This window comes from Planococcus citri, chromosome 3, assembly GCF_950023065.1.
Source record: "Planococcus citri chromosome 3, ihPlaCitr1.1, whole genome shotgun sequence".
Classification (NCBI taxonomy): domain Eukaryota; kingdom Metazoa; phylum Arthropoda; class Insecta; order Hemiptera; family Pseudococcidae; genus Planococcus; species Planococcus citri.
Window position 1 is genome coordinate 81,116,923 of NC_088679.1, and position 27,492 is coordinate 81,144,414.

The 27,492-nt window shown below is 35.4% G+C and overlaps 1 protein-coding gene across 3 annotated transcripts in view; it reads right to left on the bottom strand.

Annotated features, from left to right (window-relative positions):
• The window catches only part of LOC135839744 (uncharacterized), a 146,169-nt gene that overhangs the window by 26,330 nt on the left and 92,347 nt on the right, over positions 1-27,492 (bottom strand). For 2 of the 3 annotated variants that reach the window (XM_065355916.1, XM_065355915.1), the window contains exons 11-13: positions 23,210-23,371; positions 21,672-21,896; positions 17,040-17,427 (exon numbers count right to left, since the gene is read on the bottom strand). In XM_065355916.1, the coding sequence (XP_065211988.1) occupies positions 17,040-17,427; positions 21,672-21,896; positions 23,210-23,371 (775 nt within the window). The remainder of the gene's footprint in view (positions 1-17,039; positions 17,428-21,671; positions 21,897-23,209; positions 23,372-27,492) is intronic. The other variant, XM_065355917.1, reaches the window with a different exon arrangement.

Here is a 27,492-nt window from a genome sequence, read left to right on the forward strand (position 1 = left end):
ATTTTTTTGTTTAAAACGTTTTTTTTTGTTTAAAACATGGTTTTAAACTGCTGGATTCCCATGTGTTTTAAACACGTTTTTAACAGAAATTCATTTGTTTTGGATTCATTTTTTCAAATATACGTTATCCAGTCATCAACTTTCAAGATGTGATGTCATAAAATATGCTATAAGGCTCAATAAATATTTATAAATTGAAATCAAAACACAAAGTTTGCCTTTAAAAAAGACTATAGGAAAAAGAATGAAAATCCAAAAATTCAGTTCCTTCAATTTCACTACTTTTTTAACCAGAAATTGGGAAAAAACGTGTTTTTTTTGTAAAATTGGACTTGAAAAAAAAACTTGCTTGAAACAAAAAAAAAAAACATTTTAAACAGAATTTTGTTTTAAACACTGTCTTGTTTTTTTCTCGACGTTTAAAACACTGTTTTAAACATTTTAAACATAAGGTGCTGTTTTAAACTGACAACACTGAGAAAGGGTCTAAGTCCCATTTGAGAAAGCAGCAACAGCACCAGCGCACGTGAATATTTTTTTTGAAACTGTGCTATAAAATTGTGTCTTGGGGTTCTCTTTCAATGACCTTGAGCTTGTTTACCAAACATTTTCGATTTCCAAATAAATCAGTTTTTTGTTATTCCTGAAAACTGTGAAAATGGACTTAGCCCCTTTCTGTTCTCACGGATTCAATTATTGTTTGCAGTGAAACAAAATTTGTTCTTAACCTCAACTTTCAAAAACAGGTTTTCATTTTTGAAGGAAACTTCTCATAAAAACTTTTTTTGAAAAAATCTGTAGAGGAGGAAAGGAGTGTGAAAAATTTCCAGCCAAGTATGTATTCTGGCTAGATTTTGTCAGTATTTTCATACGCTAACTTTAATCGCGTCACTATTCGGTTCAACTCATTCATCCCCTAACTGAATTAAAACTTGAAATCAAAATATTTACTCACACTTTCAAAATTTATTAAGTGTTGTAAATTTAAAATCAAACACTTACCCATGGTTCTCGAGTCAAAACAGTAACACTTTATAGCTGTGGGTTCTTCGATTCCCACAGCCACCCTCGATTCACGTGATAATTCAATTCTCATAAATGTCAAATTTTGAAACTTTTATGGCTTCTGGACTCACATTTTCACCCTCGCGCTCGTGACCATTTTCAATATGATAAAACCGAAATTTGAATAACGTTAATATTTCTCTTAATAAAAAGTTAATATTATTGACAATTTGTACAAGAGCTAATGAGCTCTAAGTACATTTTAAACCCCTTTTAAAATTAACCACAAGTACATTCAAAACACTGACATGACATTTACGACTTTTTTACCACTTTCTAATTATTCAAAATTGTTACCTTTTTTTCAATTGTTGCGTGCACACACCCTCCAAATTGCAATTTTACGATGTTGTAAATGTCACCCAAATTTTGAAATCTCGCATCCTTTTTTGATCCTTTCCCAAAATGAATTTAAATCAAAACTATCTTACCAATTTGCCCAATTCGAAGCCCTCCCTCTCAAAACAAACCAAATTTTATTATAAATACACTGAGGATGAGTTTACAAATCCTCAGTTGTTTTCAGACTACCAAAATAGATACTTTGAGTTCTGTTTAACGGTTTGTTTCTCTACTACTGAATTTTTAAGTACTTACTTACTTATCGAATTTTCGAGTTCATGGTTTTTATTTATTTTTGTTTAATAATTTTCAAGTATCGTTTTCGAAGATTTTTAATTACTGAATTTACTCACGAATCAATTAATTGAATGATTTTCATTCTCGAGTCATCAAACTTTTTTCATCATGCATTTCATGTTTTTTTTTTTGCGAGACCGTTTGAGAAATTTGATTTTGATTCGCAAATCCATTTACGGCACCAGAGATTTCCTATCAATTTTACTAGTTCAATTTATTCCACTTAATTGGTAAGTCTTCTTTTTGGAGTTTTATTTATTTATTTAAATTTTAGTTTAATTAGTTTTCCCTTACTTCGCCTAAACTTTAAAATTTTTGATTTGTGTAAATAAAGATTTAAACATTTTCCGAATTTAACAGTAAATTTAGATTATTATAAATAATTAGGTAGATTTTTATTATTTCTATCCAAAATTTTGTAAATTTCTATCTCAAATTTATCAAATTAAATTTTGAAACTTAAACTCTCGAATATTATTGAGTTCAAAATTGAGGAATATAACACAAGTTCTTTTGCCGCGGGCTCACTTTGGCTAGTTGGCTCAAATTTCATTTCAAAAAATTCTGGTGTGGTATTTTTCCATTGATGCTGTTTTAATCTACCTCTGTTCAGACTCAATCATTTTTTTTCAGATCGGATGCATTCCTTGTGAAAAATAGTACATTTTAAATACTTGTATACAACTGAACCAACTAAGCAATTCTGCCAAAATACCCCAATAAAGACCTAGAGATGCGAGTAACAAGAAAAACCTTCGTAGGTACTATTTGTTTTTCAACTTAGCTATTTTTTATTGTTTGACAATATTTAACTAAAATACGAAGCATACCTACCTGCTTAGATAAGTGACAATAATCGCTAAAAAGGTAAGATGAAGGTGAATTTTGCGCGGTAAACTAACACGTAGCGTGAAATTCCGCATATACATTTAAGGTAGGTAATTAATACACTCTCATACGACATCAAAGAAGTCGCCTCACCTAGACGGTATAACAGGTAGCTAACTATGTAGCCAAGTACATAGTACATTCGTAGGTAAATAGAGACAAACCAGACAAGCAGGCAGGCGTACACTACATCTCCGCAACATAACACATAGATAACTTCGCATCGTCGTTAATTACACTTACAGCACGCTCGGTTTGTACTCGTAATTGTACTCATACCATACAATATACTCGTATACGAGTGGTTACGTAATCGCGTTTTTTCATAAATCCGCAAATTCAACCAACCTTGAAAACGTACTGTATAATAAACGATTAGCAATAACTGTAAGTGTGAGCGTGAGCGTAAACAGAAGTACTCTAGCGCAGCTACCCGGAGCTGGAGTCGGAAATTAGCAATTGCGGGATTTGGTAGAATGTCACGATGACCGTACAATCGTCATATTTTTGGAGATTTCGGCGTATTCGAAATGTCATGTTTGTGGTTTTTCTACGAAGGACAAGAACCACGGTGCGATGCTCGACAGTTTCCAATAGACAGATAATAAATGAGATGAGGGTAATCAGCAATGTAACCAGTAACCACCATTGCCATAAGCATCTTCTCGGACGAAAACACAATCAGTGAAAGTAATGACATTTGACCCGGTGATGATCGGAAAGATGGCAAACGAAAAAAATAAATAAATAAAAAAACAAGAGAAAGAGAAAGTACCACAAAGTAAATGCGTAGGAAGACACGCGCGTAGCACCTACCTATCTGCAGCGATCATTAATGAAAAACCAATTGAACACCAGTCGTTTCATGAAAGCTACAGTTAGCAGATTTAATTATACTAGTAGATTTTCGCGAAGACCACTCAAAGGTACTCTGAAACTTTTTCTAAACAGGCAAAAATGTTGAGAAAAATGATGCCACTCGAGTTTACTCGCCCACCAAAAACGGTATGGTATACGACTATACCTAGTACCTACGTACATTGAAAGCCTTTTTCGATCATTTTTAAACAAATAAATAAATGAATAAATGAAAGACTAATGTTGGTAACATTATTAGTAACTCGATTTTAATGCTTCATTCTTGTTTTCAAAGCAATTTTTCCAACATTTTGCCCACTTCTGTTGAAATTTTTTCAATGTTCGGTAATTATCATCGTTTTTTATTATTATTATTTTTTTTTTTATTTTTTTTTTCTTATTTAGTATTACTTTCGTTCTGAAAGTTGAAAAATTCTTTGGCTCGAATGTTCTCTTAGAGGAATGGGCCGGTTTTTTTGAATCTTTCATACGTAGGTGAGGCTTAACTTGAGGCAGGGAATGTCGTAATTATAATGTAATTACTCAAGTAGCTTCTTTAGTAATTGCAGCAATTAATTACTAAAAAAACAATAAAAAAGAGAAAACGGGCCATATCAAAAGCGAAGCCCACATCAGTTAAATTTCAAAATTTGTGTAACACCACAGGGGTTGTAAAATCTTTTCTATTGTTCAATTTTCGAATTTATTTTCAAAAATCGAACAATGAAAAACATGACTTCTGTGGTGTTATATTTAGGGGAGAAGGAGGATGTTCTGGACAGGGTGATGTTCTGGACGAAATCTAGTTTGACCACTTTGACTGTGCATAAAAATTATTTTTTCATAAAAGTACGTGGCATTGTGATACTACATGCGTTTGCACTGACAAACATTCCCCTGGCAGTTCTTATCAAAAAAATATGTGACTTTGTCTAAAAGGTGTGTGATTTTTTCGCTGACAACTTTTTTTAGTTTTCAATATTTTGAAAAGAAGAAACGACCGGAGAAAAAACTGCAGGCAATTATGAAAGTAGTGAACCTTACTTTATAACGTGAATTGGTGATATTCATCCTAGAACGCTTTCAACTCGTAATATTTCCGATTGATTCCAAAATGAGGGGGTGTGATGTTCTGGACACTTTGCTTATATTACATGTATGGAATACCTACATTGTCTCAGAAACTGAAGAAATGCATGAAAGATTGGAAAACTGGCCTAGAAAGAAAGAAAGCTTGGTTTTGCGTGGATATGCGTCATTTTCGAAATGTGTCATTTTTTTTTTTTTTTTTTTTGCATGATGTTTGCCTCGGATTTTCAAAAAATAACCAAGAGGTTGTAGAATGCCCTAAATGTTCTGAATAAACGCATAAACTGTTTTTTAATAAATTTCAATCGTTTTTCCTTTGATTAGAATACCACATCGTTGATTTTAGGTACAATTTGTATGCTGTCCAGAACATGGCACCCTCGCATCCAGAACATGGCACCCAAGCGTCCAGAACATGGCACCCAAAGTTATGTTCTGGACAAAAACATCGAAATTTTCAAAGTTGAATTACTCCACCAGTTTTGTCTTTAAAAATGTGCAAAAAATATATGTGGTATGTGTCACCCAAAGGAATCGTTTGCCGCACTTGATCAATTTTTTCCACATTACTGGGAGTCAAAAATCAGGTTCAAACTTTTTTGTCCAGAACATCCTCCCTCTCCCCTATAAAAGATGCCGATCGGCAAACACAATAGGCCATAGAAACCTTTTACATAAAATTTGAAAATTTGTTACGTGACCCCTGTGGTGTTATACTTATAAAAGAGGTAGATCGGCACACACAAAGGGCAATAGAAATCGAATTTCTTATCTACAGTGATATCTTTCCCATTATTCAATTTCAAAAATTTCAAAGGGGAAAAGGGCCATATCAAAAGCAAAGCCGACGTCAGTTTGATTGATTTACAACACTTGGAAAAATAAATTGATTTTCAATGATCCATTGTATTCTCTTATCTGTCTCCCTTATACCTGAATGTAACACCATGGACCATGGGGTTATATAATTTTCTCCATTGTTCAATTTATTTTTTATTTTCAAAATCGTGGTGTGATTTGTTTTTGAAATCGCGTTGTGTTTTTTTGATATTGCGTTGTGCTTTTTATTCAAAATTGCGTTGTGCTATGTATTTTTTCAAAATCGTGTTGTGCTTTTTTCAAAACGCGTTGTGCTTTGGAGCTTTCAGAATAGCATACATAGTAAATTCGGAATTGCGTTGTGCTTTTTTTCAAAATCGCAATCTGCTTTTTTGTTTCAAAATCATGTTGTTTTTTTTTCAAAATTGTGCTGTGATTTTCATTTTAAAATTGTACTATGATTTTTTTTTGATATCGTGTAGTGCTTTTTATTCAAAATCGCGTTGTGCTTTTTTTCAAAATCAAGTTATGATTTTTCACAAAATTGCGTTGTGTGTTCGAAATCCAAATCTCGTTCTTTCAAAATCGTGGTGTGATTTTTTTTTTGAAATCGTGTTGTGCTTTTTTTTGATATCGCGTTGTGCTTTTTATTCAAAACCATACTGTGATTTTTTTTTCAAAATCCCGTTGTGTTTTTTTTAAAATCGCGTTGTGCTTTTTTTCAAAATTGCGTACTTAGTGTGTTTGTAATCCAAATCACATTTTTTCAACATCATGCTGTGATTTTTTTCAAAATCGTGGTGTGATTTTTTTGAAATTGCGTTGTGCTTTTTTTTGATATCGCGTTGTGCTTTTTATTCAAAATTGCGTTGTGCTTTTTTTCAAAGCTGAGCTGTGATTTTTTTTCAAAATTGTTGTTTTTTTTTGATATTGCATTGTCCTTTTTTCAAAATTGCGTTGTGCTTTTTTTCAAAATCAAGTTATGCTTTTTTACAAAATTGCGTTGTGTGTTCGAAATCCAAATCGCGTTCTTTCAAAATTGCGTCATTTTTTTTTGATATTGCGTTGTCCTTTTTTCAAAATTACGTTGTGCTTTTTTCAAAATCGTGTTGTAAGTGCTTTTTTTTAAAAATCATATAGTGCTTTTTTTCAAGATTGAGTTGTGCTAATTTTTTTCAAAATTGCGTTGTGTTTTCGAAATTTAAATTGCGGTTTTTCAAAATCATGCTGTGATTTTTTTCAAAATCGTGTAGTGTGTTTGAAATCCAAATCGAGTTTTTTCAAAATCGTGGTGTGATTTTTTTTTGGAATTGCGTTGTGCTTTTTTCAAAATCATGTTGTGCTTTTTTTCAAAATCCCGTTGTGAGTGTTTTTTTTTAAAATCGCGTTGTGCTTTTTTTCAAGATCGTGTTGTGCTAATTTTTTTCAAAATCGCGCTGTGCTTTTTTTTCAAAATCGCGTTGTCCTTATTTTTTTGAAATTGTGTTGTGTTTATTTAAAGTGATTTTTTTTGAAATTGCGTTGTGATTTTTTTCACGTTATGCTTTTTTTCAAAATCGCGTTGTGGGTTTGAAATCCAAATCGCGTTTTTTCAAGATCGTGTTGTGCTAACTTTTTTCAAAATCGTGCTGTGATTTTTTTCAAAATCGCGTTGTCCTTATTTTTTTGAAATTGTGTTGTGTTTATTTAAAAATCGCGTTGTGCTTTCAAAATCCAAATCTCGTTGTGTTTTTTTGTGAAACCACGTTGTCCTTTTTTTTTGCCAAAATTGCGTTGTTTTTTTTCAAAATAACTGTGTTTTTTTTTTTCAAAATCGCGATGTATTTTTTCAAAATTGCGTTGTGTGTGTGCTTTTTTCGATGTTGTCCTTTTTTTCAAAATCGTGTTGTGCTTTGCGTTGTGATTTTTTTCACGTTATGCTTTTTTTCAAAATCGCGTTGTGGGTTTGAAATCCAAATCGCGTTTTTTCAAGATCGTGTTGTGCTAACTTTTTTCAAAATCGTGCTGTGATTTTTTTCAAAATTGCGTTGTGCTTTTTTTTCAAAATCGCGTTGTCCTTATTTTTTTGAAATTGTGTTGTTTTTATTTGAAAATCGCGTTGTGCTTTCAAAATCTAAATCTCGTTGTGTTTTTTTGTGAAACCGCGTTGTCCTTTTTTTTTGCCAAAATTGCGTTGTTTTTTTTTTCAAAATCACTGTTTTTTTTTTTCAAAATCGCGATGTATTTTTTCAAAATTGCGTTTTGTGTGTGTGCTTTTTTCGATGTTGTCCTTTTTTTTCAAAATCGTGTTGTGCTTAGAAGTTGTGCTTTTTTTGAAATCTCGTTGTGCTTTTAAAATCAAAGTCGCGTTCTGCTTTCGAAATCCAAATCGCTTTTTTCAAAATCGCGTTGTTCTTTTTCCAAAATTGCATTGTTCTTTTTCGAAATTGTGTTGTGGCAGTCTACGCACGCTGTTACAACTGCGCATGCGCAGCTGTCTAGTTATTGTTTGTACTCAGATTTGGAAAAAATGTCAACAATATTTTTTTCAAATTTTGTCAAATTCCAGTGAAATATAATGTCAAAAAATAGCAGCGTTCGTCAATTAAGTATCAAGCAGAAATGTTAGTTACATAATGTTCGAGGATCCAACTGATCCAAACTCGAATTTCACGACCCAAACTTGTATTTGCCAAGATAGATGAGCGTATATGAAAAGAAGAAGCGATCTAAATTTCACTACGCTGTAGTATGGTACTCGTACCAGTACTACAGGGCCTGGGGCGTAAATATTGTAGAAAGTTATACGCATAAACACGCCGAGCTACTTTGAATACTCGTACTTATTATTTCAGGTATCTTTCGCGTTTTCGCGGTGCTCATATCGCATCTTTGCAGGTGCGAGACAAGAAGGGAAGGTCGACGCGCCCCGCTGCCAAGTCTAGCTCACATAGTGTCTCCGTGTTACGTTCTCGTCTCAATTGTAACAAAATCTTCACCATTTTTTTTCATTTCTCAAACTTATAGTAAACGTTTAGCAGATGCAGATCGACCGTCCTCGTCGTCACCGCTATTCGGATCATTGTTGTACTGAAAAAAAAAGAAGCAGAAGAAGAAGAAGAAAATAAAAGTGCGAGGAGGGCGCGGAAACAATAGCTTAGACGAGGGTACTCTAGTTGCAGACCACGGTTAGTGCAGTACCGCCACCGGTACTGGTACACTTGGTACCGGTACCAGTAGGTACAAGTACAATGTACCTGGACAAAGACAAAAGACAATAGACGTACCTAATACCTATACCAATAGCTATAACCTAGTGTAGAGTTGCAGCGATAGAGTATAGTGAACTGGGCTGGGTGCGCTATATAACGGGCCAGACGAGCTAGCACCTACCTCTAAGGTACATACAAATTTTACTATCAACTTTCAAACAAGCAAACCGATCAAGCTGAGCGACCTCTCTATGGCTGGGTCATTAGATTCGCCGATTTGGAATAGTGATTTTGTGACGTGGTGTCACTGTCAATTTGAGAGAAATGCGTCAGCGAGCACGAACGCCTTCGACCAGATTCGCTTGGGTTATTCGATATTCCACTTTTGATAATTAAAAATAAAACCACCAATTCTTCCAGATTGATAGCCTACGTATCAAATACAAAAATAAGCATAAGATGAAAAATCGAAACGTGAAGGTTCCCTCGCAAGTGTGGCCTCCATCAATCGTACTCAAAAGCCATTAGTCTCCACTCGGTGCGACGTTCTCCACAGTTATTTTGGCGCCGCAACTCACCGCAGCACTTTACAAATCTCAATCTATTTATAGCGTACCAGATTTTCGTAGTTTATACTTCTTGGGACTCTTACCTACATATATGGCGGATTGGCGGCAGTCTTAGAGCTAACTGATCCGCGGATACGACAACGACACGTGAAATTAATCGTAAATCGCTCACGCGTTTAATTACTATCAAAGGAAGGGCAGGGCGAGGAGGGGGAATACAGCGACAAAACGTAAATATGTGGTTGGTTTGACTGGGCACTGGCAATTGGCATTCGCATAAACAAAATACCTGTACAGTGTACACAGTAAAGAGAGTCGGTCACGGTGCGGTGCAAATACGCGAGCACATTGCATTTGCACGCGAATATAGGCAGTTCCTTCACCTACTTATCGAATTTGGGAATTTGAAATACCTTTTACGCCAACTGGTCGTCAAAGATGTAATTTAAATTAAAAATAAAGAAATTGTTAATAAATCAAACAGAAAAATTCAAAGTAAAAATAATGTTAGTAGAAATATAAAAAAAATTAGGAATTAAATTTATTAAATTAGGTAATTAATAAAAAAAATTTAATGTACAGTGAATCGAAGATGTACACTCATCATGGGGAAGTCCCATCCTTGATCCTACGTGCAATTAACGCATTTGCGATTGCTAAATGATCAGCTGAGAATCAGAAGTAAATCCTACTAGGAGTTTTTGCCCATTTTCCACATCTTCACGTCACAAATTCAAGTTACAATATCGCAACATTAAAAAGTAGGTAGGTAGGTAGGTAGGTAGGTAGGTAGGTACACAGAAAAATAATCTGTCGCAATGGTTACATTTCTAAATCAATTTCCATTCTGCTGAGACAATCAAACTGATCCATGGTACCTATTGGGCTCACTTTATCACACGCTCGATAATTCGATATTCAATTCAGTCAGACTTGGAAGCCGATGGGCATTGTGCAAGTAAATATACTCGTATATACATTTATGATATGAAACTGAAAAACTAAAAAATATCAACCTACTCGAAAGGACGAGAATCAGTGAAGCGAAGAAAACCACATTAGCAATGGCAATAGCAACCGTCGATGAGACTTATACATATGACGATGGTTCGAGTCGCTCACATCGATACATCGATTAAGATTCATTCATATCCAGCCAGACCAGCAACAGCAAATAAACTATGCAACAACGAACGCTACCGTATCCAGGATATGCAGAAGCACCAATCACTATCACCAATCACCACACTAGTCACTACCGCCAAGACACCGGACACCCGACGAGGAAGAAATTTTCGAAATCCGAGAAAAACCAAAATACTAGATTCGAAAAATGCGAACGAAAGAAAATGAAAACAAAAAAGACGAAAGCGAACCGCGAAATACTCGTTTCAAATCGCTACCTCGCTCGACAATCGACAGGGGCACCCGAATTCAAAGAACACACTGGCTGGCTGACGGTTGCATTGCAGGCTGCCTCAGCAACTCGTTCGCCTTATAGTGGTCGACGTCATCAGGCGCCGCCACTTGCCGCCAACCACCACTTCTTTCTCGAGACCGAGACCGATGGTGAGCGCCGAAAGAGGGGACTGACAACAAGAGGCTTATAGGCAGCATCGCGATGACTGCAACCGCAACCGATTACCTGTAGGTACAGACTTATATCTACACTACGAGTACTAACAACCTGTTCATATTCGAGAGCCGAGCGCGGCGACAGCCGACAGCCATCATCATTGATTAATTACCTACCTGCGTTCTCTTATCTTACCGGCAACGAGACAACGAGAGTCGAGACGCACCCAGCCAGGACCCAGCTAATCAACAATTCACCATTCACCACCCACGGCTGAGACTGAGAGAAGTCTAAGTCACGTCTGTGACGTCATTGTTGTTGAAACGTGGTACTTGCTCGTACTTAGGTAAGTGGTATTCGTCACTCCTTCAGTCGCTCAAAGGTGCAAATGAAAATGTAGTCTCTTTTCGGTGAAATGTGATCTCTATTTCATTTTTTTTGGCATTATCATGGAAATTTATTGACATCTTGGCCAAAACTTGAGATTACTTACACTGTTTTTCCTTCTTCAGCACAAGAATAGATATTATCGTTTACGACTTGGAAAAATCCATCATTCTGGATGAAAGCCTATCCTACACCAAAACGTTCGGAACATGTTTGAAGAAAGAAAGAAAAACACCTTCGAGAAAAAAATGAAACAGAAACAGTTATAATAATATTCTAACTCGTCGAATAGATTGAGATTGAGAATAAGCTATAGCTCAATTTTTCGCTGTCAAATCAATTTCCACGCCTTCTGGAACGATTTTGAAATTCTGGAGAAATTTAAAACCACGCTGGAGGCTTCGGAATGGCTCAAAATTGCGAGATTCGGATTCCGAGGGGGGGGGGGGGGCGTTGATTTCAGGAAAAATACAACTGTTCGTGAACATTTCACTCGTTTCCCCACAACCAGAAAATTTTGATTTTTTTTTTTTAAATTTCCCTTATGTAGTATATCTAATATAAAAACATCAATTATCTGTTCAGAAAAATGCACTCGAGGTATCCGTCTGAAAATCGAGTCAAATGTGGAAGAGCTTTTTATGTTGGTCGAGAATAAAGCACGACTCGATTTTTAGCCACCCAAACTTAATTTCCACGCGTTCTCATGAAATTTTAAAATTCTGGAGAAATCAAAAATCTCACCGGAGGCTTCGAAATGGTCATAAATAGTGAAATTCGATTTGAGGGAATATCGATATCAGTATCAAGACTAATTCAATAGTCAATTTTGAATTTTCAAAAATTCACCAAAAATCGAAAAATCAAGTTCAACTGCTGTTTGGTTGAATAATGATTTTAGACCACGCTCTTTCCAAAAACCATCGTCTAAATTTCATTTTTCTCAAAATAGTACGACATGTAATTGCACCCCACCCCCACCCCCCCCCCCCGTCCCTACGGGACAACTTTCTAAGGAACATTTTAAAGCAAACTTGCCCAAAAAAAAGTTGGCCTTACTTACAAAATGGCGGCAATTTTGATTGACAGGTCAGCCAAAATCGCAGATTTTGCGTTTCAACATAGGACTTGCGCGAAATTTTTCAAACTTTACAAAGGTAGATCGAAAGATTATGCAAAAATTTATCACCTGTCAAAATTTCAAGTGCTAAAGTGCGTTTTTCGATTTTTGGTGAATTTTTGAAAATCCAATTTAGGCCAAAAATGAGGGAAAAAATCAAAATTTTACCAAATTGACCAAGAAAGTTGAAATTAGGGATAAATACTTTATTTTCGACATGCAAAATCGATTGGAAACGGTTTCAACCAGTTTTGAGCAGTTCTGGAGCCTCCAGCAGATTTTTGAAACTCGAAATTCCCACAAAATTCCATCAAATTGGAGTTGCAAAGCTGAAATTTATTCTAAATACTAATTTCAATACGCTACGAAGTACTGCAGGTGAATTTTCAAGTCGTTTTGGATCCTCCAGCGACTTTTTGAAAATTCCTGAAGCCTCCAGCAGATTTTTGAAACTTTAAATTCTCACATTTCATCAAATAGAAATGCAAAGCTGAAATTTACTCTTTTTCTCCTTCTTCTTTTTAGCCCTTTTTATCAATCCACTGCTGGATGAAGGCCTCCCCAACTTCTTTCCACGAGCTTCGGAACCTCTGAAAACTACTTTTGGTGGATTTCTAGTCATTTTAGAGCCCCCAACGACTTTTTTGAACATTACTGGAGCATCCAGTAGATTTTTGAAACTTGAAATTTCCCCAAAATTTTATCAAACTGAGATGGAGAGTCGAAATTCATTGTGCAAACTGATTTTAACACAGGTTGTATGACGTATTTTTGGAAAATTGAAATTTCCTAAAAGTAGCTGGAAGCTTCAAAACCATTTGAAACCACCATGTAGTCTGCGAAGTAAATTAATGTTGGGGAAATTCAAAGTTTCAAAAATCTACTGGAGGCTCCAGTCATTTTCAAAAAAGTCGCTGGAGGCCCTAAAATGACTTGAACCCACCTGAAGTCGTCTTCAGAGGGTGTTAAAATTGGAGTGTAGAGTAAATTTCAGCTTTCATCTCCATTTGATGAAATTTTGTGAAAATTTAAAGTTTGAAAAATCTGCTGGAGGCTCCAGAACTGCTCAAAACTGGTTGACACCGTTTCCAATCGATTTGGCATGTCGAAAATAGGGTATATCCCAAATTTCAGCTTTCTTGGTCAATTTGGTGAAATTTTGATTTTTTCCCTAATTTTTTTGGCCAAAATTGGATTTTCAAAAATTCACCAAAAAACGAAAAACGCACTTTAGCTCTTGAAATGTTGACAGGTGATAAATTTTTGCATGATCTTTCGATCTACCTTCGTAAAGTTTGAAAAAGTTCGTGCAAGTCCTATGTTAAAACCCAAAATCTGCGATTTCGGCTGACCTGTCAATCAAAATGGCCGCCATTTTGTAAGTAAAGCCAATTTTTTTTGGCAAGTTTGCTTTAAAATGTTTCCTAGGATGTCCCCTTTAAGAAAAAAGTTGTCCCGCAGGATCGGCAGGGGGGTGCTGCAATTAATCTTATTGTCATATGCCGGACTATAAGAATGGCTCTCATTCTAAAGTTATGATGTACCTACAATTTTTTCCATTTTTTCTCAACTGCGAAAATAACCCAGTTGAATGAGCATTTTTTGTTCGGGATAACGACAACGCTTTGTCAAATGGTGATGCAAAAATACATCACCAACCAAAATTCCTGGTGTTGAGCAAAGTGCAATTTTTGATTTGTGGCGACTTTTCGAAAATCAGTGGGTGAAAATGGAAAAAAATCAGAATTTGATTAAATCGACCTAAAAAGCTAAAATTTGAGCTGAAATTTACTCTACACTCCAATTTTAACACCCTCTGAAGACGACTTCAGGTGGGTTCAAGTCATTTCAGAGCCTCCAGCGACTTTTTTGAAAATTGCTGGAGCCTCCAGTAGATTTTTGAAACTTGAAATTTCCCAAAATTTCATCAAACTGAGATGGAGTGTCGAAATTAATTCTGCAAACTAATATACGCTATGAAGTTGACTGCTAGTGGATTTCAAGTGGTTTTGGAGCCTCCAGCGACTTTTTGGAAGGTTGTATGACGTCTTTTTGGAGAATTGAAATTTCCTAAAAGTAGCTGGAAGCTTCAAAACCATTTGAAACCACCATGTAGTCTGCGAAGTAAATTTCAGCTTGCCAACTCCATTTGATAAATTAATGTTGGGGAAATTTCAAGTTTCAAAAATCTGCTGGAGGCTCCAGAACTGCTCAATTCAAGTCATTTTAGAGCCTTCAGCGACTTTTTTGAAAATAATTGGAGCCTCCAGTAGATTTTTGAAACTTGAAATTCCCGCAACATTAATTTATCAAAATGGAGTTGGCAAGCTAAAATTTACTTCGCAGACTACATAGAAGCTTCCAGCTGCTTTTAGGAAATTTCAATTTTCCAAAAAAACGCCATACAACCTTTCAAAAAGTCGCTGGAGGCTCCAAAACGACTTGAAATCCACCAGCAGTCAACTTCGTAGCGCGTTGAAATTAGTCTGCAGAATGAATTTCGATTCTCCATCTCAGTTTGGTGAAATTTTGGGAAATTTCAAGTTTCAAAAATCTACTGGAGGCTCCAGTAATTTTCAAAAAAGTCGCTGGAGAGTCTAAAATGACTTGAACCTACCTGAAGTCGTCTTCAGAGGGTGTTAAAATTCTAGTGTAGAGTAAATTTCAGCTTTCCATCTCCATTTAATGAAATTTTGTCAAAATTTAAAGTTTCAAAAATCTGCTGGAGGCTCCAAAACGACTTGAAATTTACCTGCAGTACTTCCTAGCGCATTGAAATTAATTTTTAGAATAAATTTCAGCTATACAGCTCCAATTTAATGGAATTTTGTGGAAATTTCGAGTTTCAAAAATCTGCTGGAGGCTCCAGAACTGCTCAAAACGAGTTGAAACCGTTTCCAATCGATTAGGCATGTCGAAAACAGGGTATATCCAAAATTTCAGCTTTCTTGGTCAATTTGGTAAAATTTTGATTTTTTCCTCATTTTTGGCCTAATTGGATTCAAAAATTCACCAAAAATCGAAAAACGCACTTTAGCACTTGAAATTTCGACAGGTGATAAATTTTTGCATGGTCTTTCAATCTACTTTTGTAAGGTTTGAAAAATTTCGTGCAAGTCCTATGTTGAAACGCGAAATCTGCGATTTCAGCTGACCTGACAATCAAAATGGCCGCCATTTTTCTAAGTAAGGCCAACTTTTTTTTGGGCAAGTTTGCTTTAAAATGTTCCTTAGGATGTCCCCTGTGAGAAAAAAGTTGTCCCGGAGGATCGGTGTGGGGGGGTTGCAATTACTCCGATTGTCATATGCCGGACTAAAATGCATCAATTAATTTGCACGGTGCCATACTGTGTTTTATTTTCCATTTTTTAATCTCCTCCGAATGTGTGGAACTTGTTACTCGAATCACAGTTCACGCAGACGATAAAATAAACACAACATACCGATTCAATTAACAGAGGCCAATTATCGATGCGTTTGCCACTGACCTTATTTAATTACTCATTTGGCGGGGAAATATGCTGGTTCCACTCTGCACTTTATATTCCGCATCCTCCAATAAACATGCTACAGAGTTGAACATTTCATACAAACAGAGGTATACCTATGTATATATGTGTGTGATATGTAACTTATTAAAATTCAATATAGTCACATCTCGATAACGCAGATAAAATTCTTCGAATAATTATAGGTGTACAGTTTCAGCACACGACAGATGTGAAAAAAAATCTATTAGTTACTATTCTCATACATAAGCAAAATAAGCATCTACCGTACATATAACGATCTAACGCGATGTTGACAAATTAAAATAAAAATTACAAACAGAAGACGCACACACAAAAAAAAGTTGAAAATTGAAAAATGAAAAAAAAAATGCAAAAATCGTAAACAAAAATATAGGATCATGGTGGCGCGGGAGTTCGCCAATCAGCCATGTAACCAAACCATGGCATTACGTAACGTAACGGAAAATTACGCCGAGCGTCGCTGAGTAAATAATACGATAATGTCGACCTTGAATAATTAAATTGTAACATCTTGCGAAGACGCGGCGCGAAGTAAATACAAATTCAAGCGTCTACGCCACGGTACGGTGATAGGACAGTATCGAGGATTGGTATCTGCGAATGACAAAAATCAACATGTAACCGATCGCAATTTATACCCCATTTGCCTCCTTTAAAAAGGTGGCTAATATGAGAGAACGCCAGCCGGCATATCGTGATAAATAATTCTCAGTCATTTACACCTTATTCGGTGAATACAAGTAGCTACCTGCTGGCTGCTAGGTCAGATAGGTACTACGAATATAATCGTAAATTATTGTGATAAGCTTTCTAATACGGAAGCACTCGACGTTTTACACTGCAAAACAAAAACTTCGAGTTGAATTGAAGTGCCTGCTTATCGCCCTATGTATGATAACTAAGTAGCTAGGGTGACGGTCCCCCCTCCCCACAAAAAATCTCGGATTCGTCATTGTCGTTTATTTCCAACGATGATTCATTAATTGATGCGCGCACTTAGTCAACAAATCAACGAAACTTGAATTTTTTCAACCAAAACAGAATAAATTACTAACATTTTAAGAAGTCGATTAAGAAAATGGTACTCAAAGTAGTAGAAAATACCCAGTGCAGTGTGCACACTCATTTTCTACCATATACAGAACCCTGAACCGAAAAAAAGGAACGCAGCTGCGCTATAATGGGTACATGGGCATACTCATCCAAACAAAGCGATAAGCATACTACATATTTTTTTGAAAAATGAAACCAAAATCAAAACAAAAACAACGTCAGGTGATTGGTAGATAATCGTAACTCGCTTACCCAATGGTCTGATCACGTTTCTCGATCCTCGACGATTGTTTACTGCAACCGATGATACGTTGAATCTCTCTGCCACCCGACGACGAAGTATCACCTTCGGATTGCGACCCAGTTTCCGACGAATTTTCCAAATAAATCTTGTCAAACAGCTTATCGATATCGTTATTCGGACTAATGTCCGTATCGACCAGACTACCAATGGTGACATCTAGCGGACTGGGAGTCTCGGCCAAAAAGTCCACTTGCAATTTCTCAAACGAGGCTGAAACGTTGAGCAAATCTTCGCTCAGAGGGCTGACTTTTTTCTCCTCGATGTCGTCGAATACAGCAACGGTCGACGATGATGGCTGTGGCGGCGACGACGATGACGTTTCATCGGCGGCGGTTCCTTCGGCAACACAAGAATCATTTTGGTTACGATTAGTATTGAAAAAATATTCCAAATAACGCCAAAAAAAGAACTTCATAATTAGTGATAGGTAGCTCTAGATAGGTAACTATTAAGCAAACACTACTGTAAGTCTATACTGCGCGTTAATTACGAACATAATATCATTCGATACGTTAACACTGGACCGAAACCGATGTAATACATATAAATTTATGTAGGTAATCTATAAAGTAGCAAGCAAAAGCACACATAAACCGTAAGTTAGCCAAGACTAAACTAAAACAACAGCTACCGCGCGATTTCATACAATATACACATCGCGTATATGTTCTCGCTACTCGTACGAATTAGGTACTGTATTATCATCAGGCGTCATACGTTACGTACGTATGGTACTGCATAGGTGTAGGTAGATTACATTACGTGTAAAATATTCGTCGTTATCGCTAGCTGAGTAAAGGGAAAAAATGGGTATTACCTATTATTCTACTTTTTTTTAATAAAACAATACGAATTATTTATGAAGTGATTTTTTAGATCGAGTCGTGAAATTAAAGGACTTAGCTTAAACACTACTAAACGGAGATTCCATACTATGGTCCTGCAGTAATATTAGTTCCTTTGTATAGAGTTGAGCCTGGACGTTGGTAAAAATCAAAAAAATAAATCGAATCAAAGTGGGAAATTATTTTTCAAAAATAAATTTCTGAGTCAGAATTTTTTTTCGTAACTTAGTAGGTAGAGGCAATCAGAACAGTTGAATAGTGCTGTTCAAGGATCAGAAAATTTAAGAATTTTTCATTTTTTTAGAGAAATCAAGTTCCTCTTTTTCATCATGTGTGGTTCGGGGGGGGGGGGTAAAAACTATTGAATTTGCTTATTTCTAATGATAATAAACCAAATTCAAAAACTAGAATGTAAAAAAATAAAACTTTTCAATTTTTTCGTTTTTTTTTTTTTTTTTTTCAGAACTTTAGGATATTGCACAACTCAATCATCAAATGAATGGGAGGAAGGGTTGAAATATTTGAGATTTGAAAAAAAATAAATAAAAACAAACAACCAAATTATTTTTTATGCAAAAGTTGATTTTGTTGGAACTGACATGTTTCAAATTTGAAAATGATTTTTTTTTTGTAAATTTCAATCTTGAACAAGAAAAGAAAATTGGCCTCGGCGAACCGAAAGAAAGAGTTTTTGAAAATTCATTGATCGAAAACATGAATAACATTATTTTTTATGGGAGAAGTCGATTTTGTTAGTCCTCGACATTTCCTAAATTTAAACAGTAATTTTAGATCGAAGCGAGGGCAAAAGCTCCAGAATATTGACAACTACATCATTTTTGACGTGATAAGTTTATTTTTTTCAGCTCTGACTTTCTTAAAAATTGGAACAAAAAATTATTAGAAATTTAAATTAGTCCGGCATATTTGCACCCCCCCCCCCTCCCGCCGATCCTCCGGGACAACTTTTTTCTTAAAGGGGACATCCTAAGGAACATTTTAAAGCAAACTTGCCCAAAAAAAAGTTAGCCTTACTTACAAAATGGCGGCCATTTTGATTGACAGGTCAGCCGAAATCGCAGATTTTACGTTTCAACATAGGACTTGCACGAAATTTTTCAAACCTTACAAAAGTAGATCGAAAGATCATGCAAAAATTTATCATCTGTCAAAATTTCAAGTGCTAAAGTGCGTTTTTCGATTTTTGGTGAATTTTTGAAAATCCAATTTAGGCCAAAAATGAGGGAAAAAATCAAAATTTTACCAAATTGACCAAGAAAGCTGAAATTTGAGATATACCCTATTTTCGACATGCCAAATCGATTGGAAACGGTTTCAACTCGTTTTGAGCAGTTCTGGAGCCTCCAGCAGATTTTTGAAACTCGAAATTCCCACAAAATTCCATCAAATTGGAGTTGTAAAGCTGAAATTTATTCTAAAAACTAATTTCAATACGCTAAGAAGTACTGCAGGTGAATTTCAAGTCGTTTTGGAGCCTCCAGCGACTTTTTTGAAAATTGCTGGAGCCTCCAGTAAATTATTGAAACTTGAAATTTCCCCAAAATTTCATCAAACTGAGATGGAGGGTCGAAATTCATTCTGAAAACTAATTTCAATATGCTACGAAGTTGACTGCTGGTGGATTTCAAGTCGTTTTGGATATATACTCCAGCGACTTTTTGAAAGGTTGCATGGCGTTTTTTTTGGAAAATTGAAATTTCCTAAAAGCAGCTGGAAGCTTCAAAACCATTCGAAGCCACCATGTAGTCTGCGAAGTAAATTTCAGCTTGCCAACTCCATTTGATAAATTAATGTTGTGGGCATTTCAAGTTTCAAAAATCTACTAGAGGCTCCAGTAATTTTCAAAAAAGTCGCCGGAGGGTCTAAAATGACTTGAACCCACCTGAAGTCGTCTTCAGAGGGTGTTAAAATTGGAGTGTAGAGTAAATTTCAGCTTTCCATCTCCATTTGATGAAATTTTGTCAAAATTTAAAGATTCAAAAATCTGCTGGAGGCTTCAGGAATTTTCAAAAAATCGCTGGAGGCTCCAAAACGACTTGAAATTTACCTGCAGTACTTCGTAGCGTATTGAAATTAATTTTTAGAATAAATTTCAGCTTTACAACCACAATTTGATGGAATTTTGTGGGAATTTCGAGTTTTAAAAATCTGCTGGAGGCTCCAGAACTGCTCAAAACGGGTTGAAACAGTTTCCAATTGATTTGGCATGTCGAAAATAGGGTATATCTCAAATTTCAGCTTTCTTGGTCAATTTGGTAAAATTTTGATTTTTTCCCTCATTTTTGGCCTGAATTGGATTTTCAAAAATTCACCAAAAATCGAAAAACGCACTTTAGCACTTGAAATTTTGACAGGTGATAAATTTTTGCATGATCTTTTGATCTACCTTTGTAAGGTTTGAAAAATTCCGTGCAAGTCCTATGTTGAAACGCGAAATCTGCGATTTCGACTGACCTGACAATCAAAATGGCCGCCATTTTGTAAGTAGTAAGGCCAACTTTTTTTTGGGCAAGTTTGCTTTAAAATGTTCCTTCGGATGTCCCCTTTAAGAAAAAAGTTGCCCCGGAGGATCGCCGGGGGGGGGGGTGCAATTACTCCTATTGTCATATGCCGGTCTATATCCCACAACTTAATTTTCAAACGGATGGGAGGAAAGGCTGAAATATTTGGAATTAAAAAAAAAACAACCAAATTATTTTTCATGACGAAAGTTGAGTTTGTTGGCACTGGCATGTTTCAAATTTGAAAATGATTTTTTTGTAAATTTCAAATTTCAATATTGAACAAGAAAAGAAAATTGACCTCGGCGAACCGAAAGAAAGAGTTTTCGAAAATTCAGTGATCGAAATCTTAAATAACATTATTTTTTATTGCAAACGTCGATTTTGTTAGTCCTCGACATTTTCTAAATTTAAACAGTAATTTTAGATCGAAGCGAGGGCAAAAGCTCCAGAATATTAATAATTAAGAAAATTAATTAAGATCATTTTTGAGGCGATAAGTTCATTCTTTTCAGCTCTGACTTTTTTAAAAATTAGAAAATTTGGGATTCGAGAAGTAAAACGACGTTATTTTCATGAGAACAATCAGGCATCCAAAGTTTAAATAATTATGAAGTACTCCAACATATACATATAGGTAAGCAATCAGTTAGGTATGAAAATGTAACCTAATACTCGTGATGAAAACTCGCAACAGTGACCAACGATAGACAGATGCAGTTAGAAAGATGAGTTGAAAAAACCCTTAAGTCATCGACTTTGCTAAAACTGGCTCTTGCTTGACTTATTCAGAGTTGAAATTCGCTCAGAAGACAGTTCGCATGGTGACCCTGCGATGCATGGAGGATAAACCAAAACTCATCTCCCTAACTCGAAAGTAACTTCGCCAAAATTATTTCAAACCCATCTCAAAATACAACATTTTTCTCGTAATTCCCCCCCCCCCCAAAATGAACCCTAGTTAAGTTACTCGTACTTCGAGTCACCTAACATTTTCTAGGAAAGTTTCTGAAGAAACCGAAGTTGGAGAAAAATCAAAAACTGAGATTTTTTCAACTCACCCTAACGAATAAAAAAACACAGCGGTTGTGTAACAATGAACAGGTATGAATCTTAAATTAATCACGAACAGAAACAGATCACCACCATAATAGAGTTACGTACACCGATAAATTAGGTAAACCATGAAACGGAATTAAAAAACTGAACGCACCACTGCTACTGCTATTTCGACGATTAACAGCGGCAATTTTGGCCTTTTGCAATTCCTCGCAAGTAACCGGTTGCGTATTGAATCTGGGAGATAATTTTTTAGGAGGGCGTTTCGATACGGTCGCGGTGGTTTTTTGTTGCTCCATTTTTTGGGTAAATAATTTAACCCTTTCGGAAAGCGACATTAAGCTCGGATCGTCTTTATCTTCGTCATTTTCTGGCACATCTATAGGTACGTAAACGATGCTACAAGTTAATACAACTACACAAACTACAGCGAAGCCAAAACTAACTAAAAACTGTAACTAATTTAGCATTAATCGGCACTGTGAACTAAAAAACAAACAGTCAAAAGTAAAACACAAATAAGTACATCGAGTAAATAACTACTCGTAATGAAAATTACTATTCTACACATTATAAGTAAGCGAATACGCATCGATGCGAGCATCTACGATCGTTAATCATAATTTTGAAACAAGCTACACGCAGCTCTAGGTAAATTCTACGTTAAATTGCAAAGCTTAATACGCAACATGTGCATTCGCAATTACGAAAAACAATAAAACTATACTCGAATGGTTTTATTCGGCTATCAAATCAAATAGGTAATTTTGCGACTACACGTAATTCGTTCTTTCGGGTTCGATAACTCATTTCAACACTCCCCCCCCCTCATTCACCTTCCATTTCGTTGACATTTCTGATTTCGGCGAATCAAACAATCACAATTTGAACGAAACGAAACAATTCGCGTGTTTAATAAGAAGGCGATAATTTTTAAACAAAGGTAAGTACTCGGATTTATCATCTGCGACGATTGAAAACGAATAAAAATAAGGCGAGTTGAGGTATACAGGTAGCAATAGAGATACCTAAGTTGTACTTGTATACGATGCATGGCCACGTTTTTCTTCGACAAGACAATTCCATTTGGATTTTAAAATACACAAATATAGGTATAATTACGAAGAACACGGTACACGAATTGAACGAGTCAGACGCGCGATCATTATACGAGCAAACTACACTGACACCAGAACAAGTATTAAGCAAATTGTTGTAGGTATTATATTTCTATATGAACCGCGTTTACAACAATACGATCGGTAAAGCGGCTAGAGCGCTCAAAAAAAGCATCGTATTCGTTTTTTGAAAACAATTTACTAATGCAACGTAACGCGAGTGTTACCGAAGCCGATTTTTTATGTAAATACGAGCCGCGAATTTAACGATACAGCTGTCGGCTGTCTGTCGATGGTACTATGTAAAATGACGACTACACGAGTGAAAAATGAAAAGCGACGACGACGATGCGATGAAACGAAAAATTAACGCAATCCCAACCCACCCTCTTGCCTGACTTCTGCTCCTATAGCTAACCGAAATGTACCTGACTGGTACCTGTACCAAAAACTACATATTACGAGAATTTATCGATATCGAAAATTTTTCGCCAACAGTTGCACCGACGAAGACGTGTACCTTTGCCGGAATCGATAAGGTTACCATTTTTTCTGAGTTTATCGCAGCACTCACTTTGAAGGATTTCTTTTCGTACGGTGTCTCGAACTTTATTACGAGCTTCCTCGTTTTGTTTCTTCGCTTCGGCTACTTCTTCCCAAGTTACAGGCTGCGTTGAAAATCTGCTCGCCAAATCCGAACATTTAATCCGCAATTTCCGCGTTTCAGCTATCTTTTCTGTAAACGAGAAAAAAATTAGTCGAGTAGTTCAATTGAGGAGCTTGGAATCAAAACTCACTTTTGCCATCGGACAAAGTTTCGAGAAAATCGACAATAACTGATTTCGCCTAGTACGTTGATGAAAAAAACGACACAAAGTGTGTCGAGCTCTTGAGTAAGACTATTAAATAGGATTCCATGAGAATTTTTTTTTTTCAAGTTGCCATATCGTTGCAGTATGGCTATCAAGTTTGGCAAAAGTGAGTTTTGATTCCAAGGTGGGGTAATTTTACTTTCTTTTTCAAATATATCGAAAAATAAGCCTCCTAGAAAAAAACTAATGGCACTATGTCGATTGGAAATTTAATTCTCTACAATTTTCCTCGATTACATTTTTACGTAGAATGCTTCGTTCCGTCTCCATACAGCTTTAAAAGTTTTGAGCGCTGAATTTTTCCAAAAATTATACTTTCTTTGGAAATATATCAAAAACTAAGCACCCTAGAAAAAAACTAACGACATTACGTCGATTGGAAATTTAATTCTCTACAATTTTCCTCGACTTCATTTTTCTGTAGAGTATTTTGTTCCGCCTCCAGAGAGCTTTAAAAGTTTTGAGCGCTCAATACATCCAATTTTTTACCTCCTCAGTTGCATAACTTCCAAATTCAAAACTACCATTTTCGCTATTTTCACTATCAGAAAATGCTTCCGAAGTTGCAATTGAATTATTTTGGCTTTGTAGACTGCCATGCGACCTTGAAAATACAGTTTTTTTAATAGCTTGGAGTCAAAACTCACTTTTGCCAGTGGCAAAAGTGAGTTTTGATTCCAAGGGCACTTTTTAACACGAAATTGTGAAGAACTGGGGCCGAATTCGGAAAAATGGATTCTGTAGGGTGATAGAGAAATTGAAGAAGTATCCGATCCGCAAAAAAACGCATATCGATTTTTGGTGTCAAAAGTGAGTTTTGATTCCAAGCTCCTCAATTAACCAATGTAGATAATAGTTCGGCATATGAAAATAGGAGTAATTGCACCCCCCCCCCCGATCCTCCGGTACAACTTTTTTCTTAAAAGGGACATCCTAAGGAACATTTTAAAGCAAACTTGCCCAAAAAAAAGTTGGCTTTCTCACAAAACGGCGGCCATTTTGATTGACAAGTCAGCCGAAATCGCAGATTTTGCGTTCCAACATAGGACTTGCACGAAATTTTTCAAACCTTACAAAAGTAGATCGCAATATCATGCAAAAATTTATCACCTGTCAAAATTTCAAGTTCTAAAGTGCGTTTTTCGATTTTTGGTGAATTTTTGAAAATCCAATTTAGGCCAAAAATGAGGGGAAAAATCAAAATTTTACCAAATTGACCAAGAAAGCTGAAATTTGGGATATTCCCTATTTTTGACATGCCAAATCGATTGGAACCGGTTTCATCCCGTTTTGAGCAGTTCTGGAGCCTCCAGAAGATTTTTGAAACTTGAAATTCCCACAAAATGCCATCAAATTTGAGTTATAAAGATGAAATTTATGAAGTACTGCAGGTGCATTTCAAGTCGTTTTGGAGCCTCCAGCGACTTTTTGAAAATTCCTGAAGCCTTCAGCAGATTTTTGAAACTTTGAATTTTCAAAAAAAATTCATCAAAAAATGGAGATGGAAAGCTGAAATTTACTCTACACTCCAATTTTAACACCCTCTGAAGACGACTTCAGGTGGGTTCATGTCATTTTAAAGCCTCCAGCGACTTTTTTGAAAATTGTTGGAGCCTCCAGTACATTTTTGAAACTTGATTCCCGCAACATTAATTTATCAAATGGAGTTGGCAAGCTGAAATTTACTTCGCAGACTACATGGTGGTTTCAAATGGTTTTGATGCTTCCAGCTGCTTTTGGGAAATTTCAATTTTCCAAAAAAACGCCATACAACCTATCAAAAAGTCGCTGGAGGCTCCAAAACGACTTGAAATCCACCAGCAGTCAACTTCGTAGCGTGTTGAAATTAGTTTGCAGAATAAAATTCGACTTTCCATCTCAGTTTGATGAAATTTTGGGGAAATTTCAATTTTCAAAAATCTACTGGAGGCTCCAGTAATTTTCAAAAAGTCGCTGGAGGCTCCAAAACGACTTGAAATTCACCTGCAGTACTTCCTAGCGTATTGAATTTAGTTTTTAAAATAAATTTCAGCTTTACAACTCCAATTTGATGGAATTTTGTGGGAATTTCGAGTTTCAAAAATCTGCTGGAGGCTCCAGAACTGCTCAAAACGAGTTGAAACCATATGCAATCGATTTGGCATGTCGAAAATAGGGTATATCCCAAATTTCAGCTTTCTTGGTCAATTTGGTAAAATTTTGATTTTTTCCCTCATTTTTGGCCTAAATTCGATTTTCAAAAATTCACCAAAAAACGAAAAACGCACTTTAGCACTTGAAATTTTGACGGGTGATAAATTTTTGCATGATCTTTCGATCTACCTGTGTAAGGTTTGAAAAATTTCGTGCAAGTCCTCTGTTGAAACGCAAAATCTGCGATTTCGGCTGACCTGTCAATCAAAATGGCCGCCATTTTGTAAGTAAGGCCAATTTTTTTTTGGGCAAGTTTGCTTTAAAATGTTCCTTAGGATGTCCTCTTTAAGAAAAAAGTTGTCCCGGAAGATCGGGGGGAGGGGTGCAATTCCTCTTATTTTCATATGCCGGACAATTAAGTATTTCAGCAAAAAGAGGACTTCTTATCAATAATCATATTTCTTTTAGTATTTTTTGTCGAACAAACAAGATTTTGGACAATTTTTGGAAAGACATGAGACTTTTAACGATTTCTTGGAAAAAAACAAGAACTTTTAGCCATTTTAATAAAGAAACAAAAGTAATTATCAATTTTTCAAAAAGCGAAAATTTTGATAACTTTTGACAAAAAGCAAAGCTTTGAGAATTTAAGGAAAAAGCAAGACTTTTAGGGAATCATTGACACAAAAATGATATTCCTTGACAATTTATGGCAAAAAAAGTACACTTTTTATTTTTGCAACTCTCGGCTTTCGATAAAAAAAGAAGTGATTTGGGTAATTTTTTAAGAAAAGTGAATTCTTTTTAGCAATTTTGCAAAAAAGCAACTTTTTTTTCTCGGCAAAAAGCAAGACTTTTTGGGAATTATTGACAAGAAAATTACACTTTTTTGGTATTTCTGCCCAAAGTTGAGACTTTTGGTTTGGTATGTTATTGAAAAAAAAGTAAAGCTTATTTTAGAAATTTTCATCAAAAAGTAAGACTTTTTTATTTTTGGTTAAAAGCAGGACTTTTCAATATGTGACCAGACAGTGATAAAAAAATGTTTGGAAAGTAGTGAGAATTCTTGAGATTTTTTGCAAAAAATAAAAATAATTTTTAGCCATTTTAATAAAAAACAAAAATCAATGTTGATTTTTCAAAATCAAAAATTATTGACAACTTTTGACAAAAAAGCAAAATTTGTACAATTTAAGCATAAAGTAGGACCTTTTGGCAATAATTGGCAAAAAATGGTATTTTTTTGCAATTTTTGTCTAACAAAGATTTTAGACAATTTTTAGAAAAAAAGTTGGATTTTTGAAAATTTTTGCCCTCTTCCCCCCTCCATAAAAAACACATTTTTTAGCCACTTAAATAAAAAACAAAACTTATTGTCAGTTTTTCAAGATGACAATTTTTGACAAACTTTTGATAAAAAACGAAACTTTGACAAGTTAAGCAGAAGGCAGGACGTTTAGGGATTTATCGACACAAAAAAGATATTTTTTGCTAATTTTTTGCAATTAGTTTTTGGGTGATTTTTGGAAACAAAGTGAATTTTTCTAGCAATATTTGCAACAAAAAAAAAAAAACGAGAAAAAAACAAAGATCAACACGTAAATAGAGGCAAAAAACGTTATTTCTTCAACATTTTTGTTGAAAAAGCTACACTTTTTGCAACTTTTTGCTTTGGTAACCTTAAGTGGTTAAAAAAAAAAAAAAGATTTCAGGATAGGTACTTTTAGAAAAGTGAAATTTTGGTCACTTTCTGACAAAAAACAAAATAAATAAATAAACACAAAAGACAATGGCAAATTGGCTGAGTTAGCAGAAAGCAGAACTTTGGCAGTTTGTAGCTAGATTTATAATC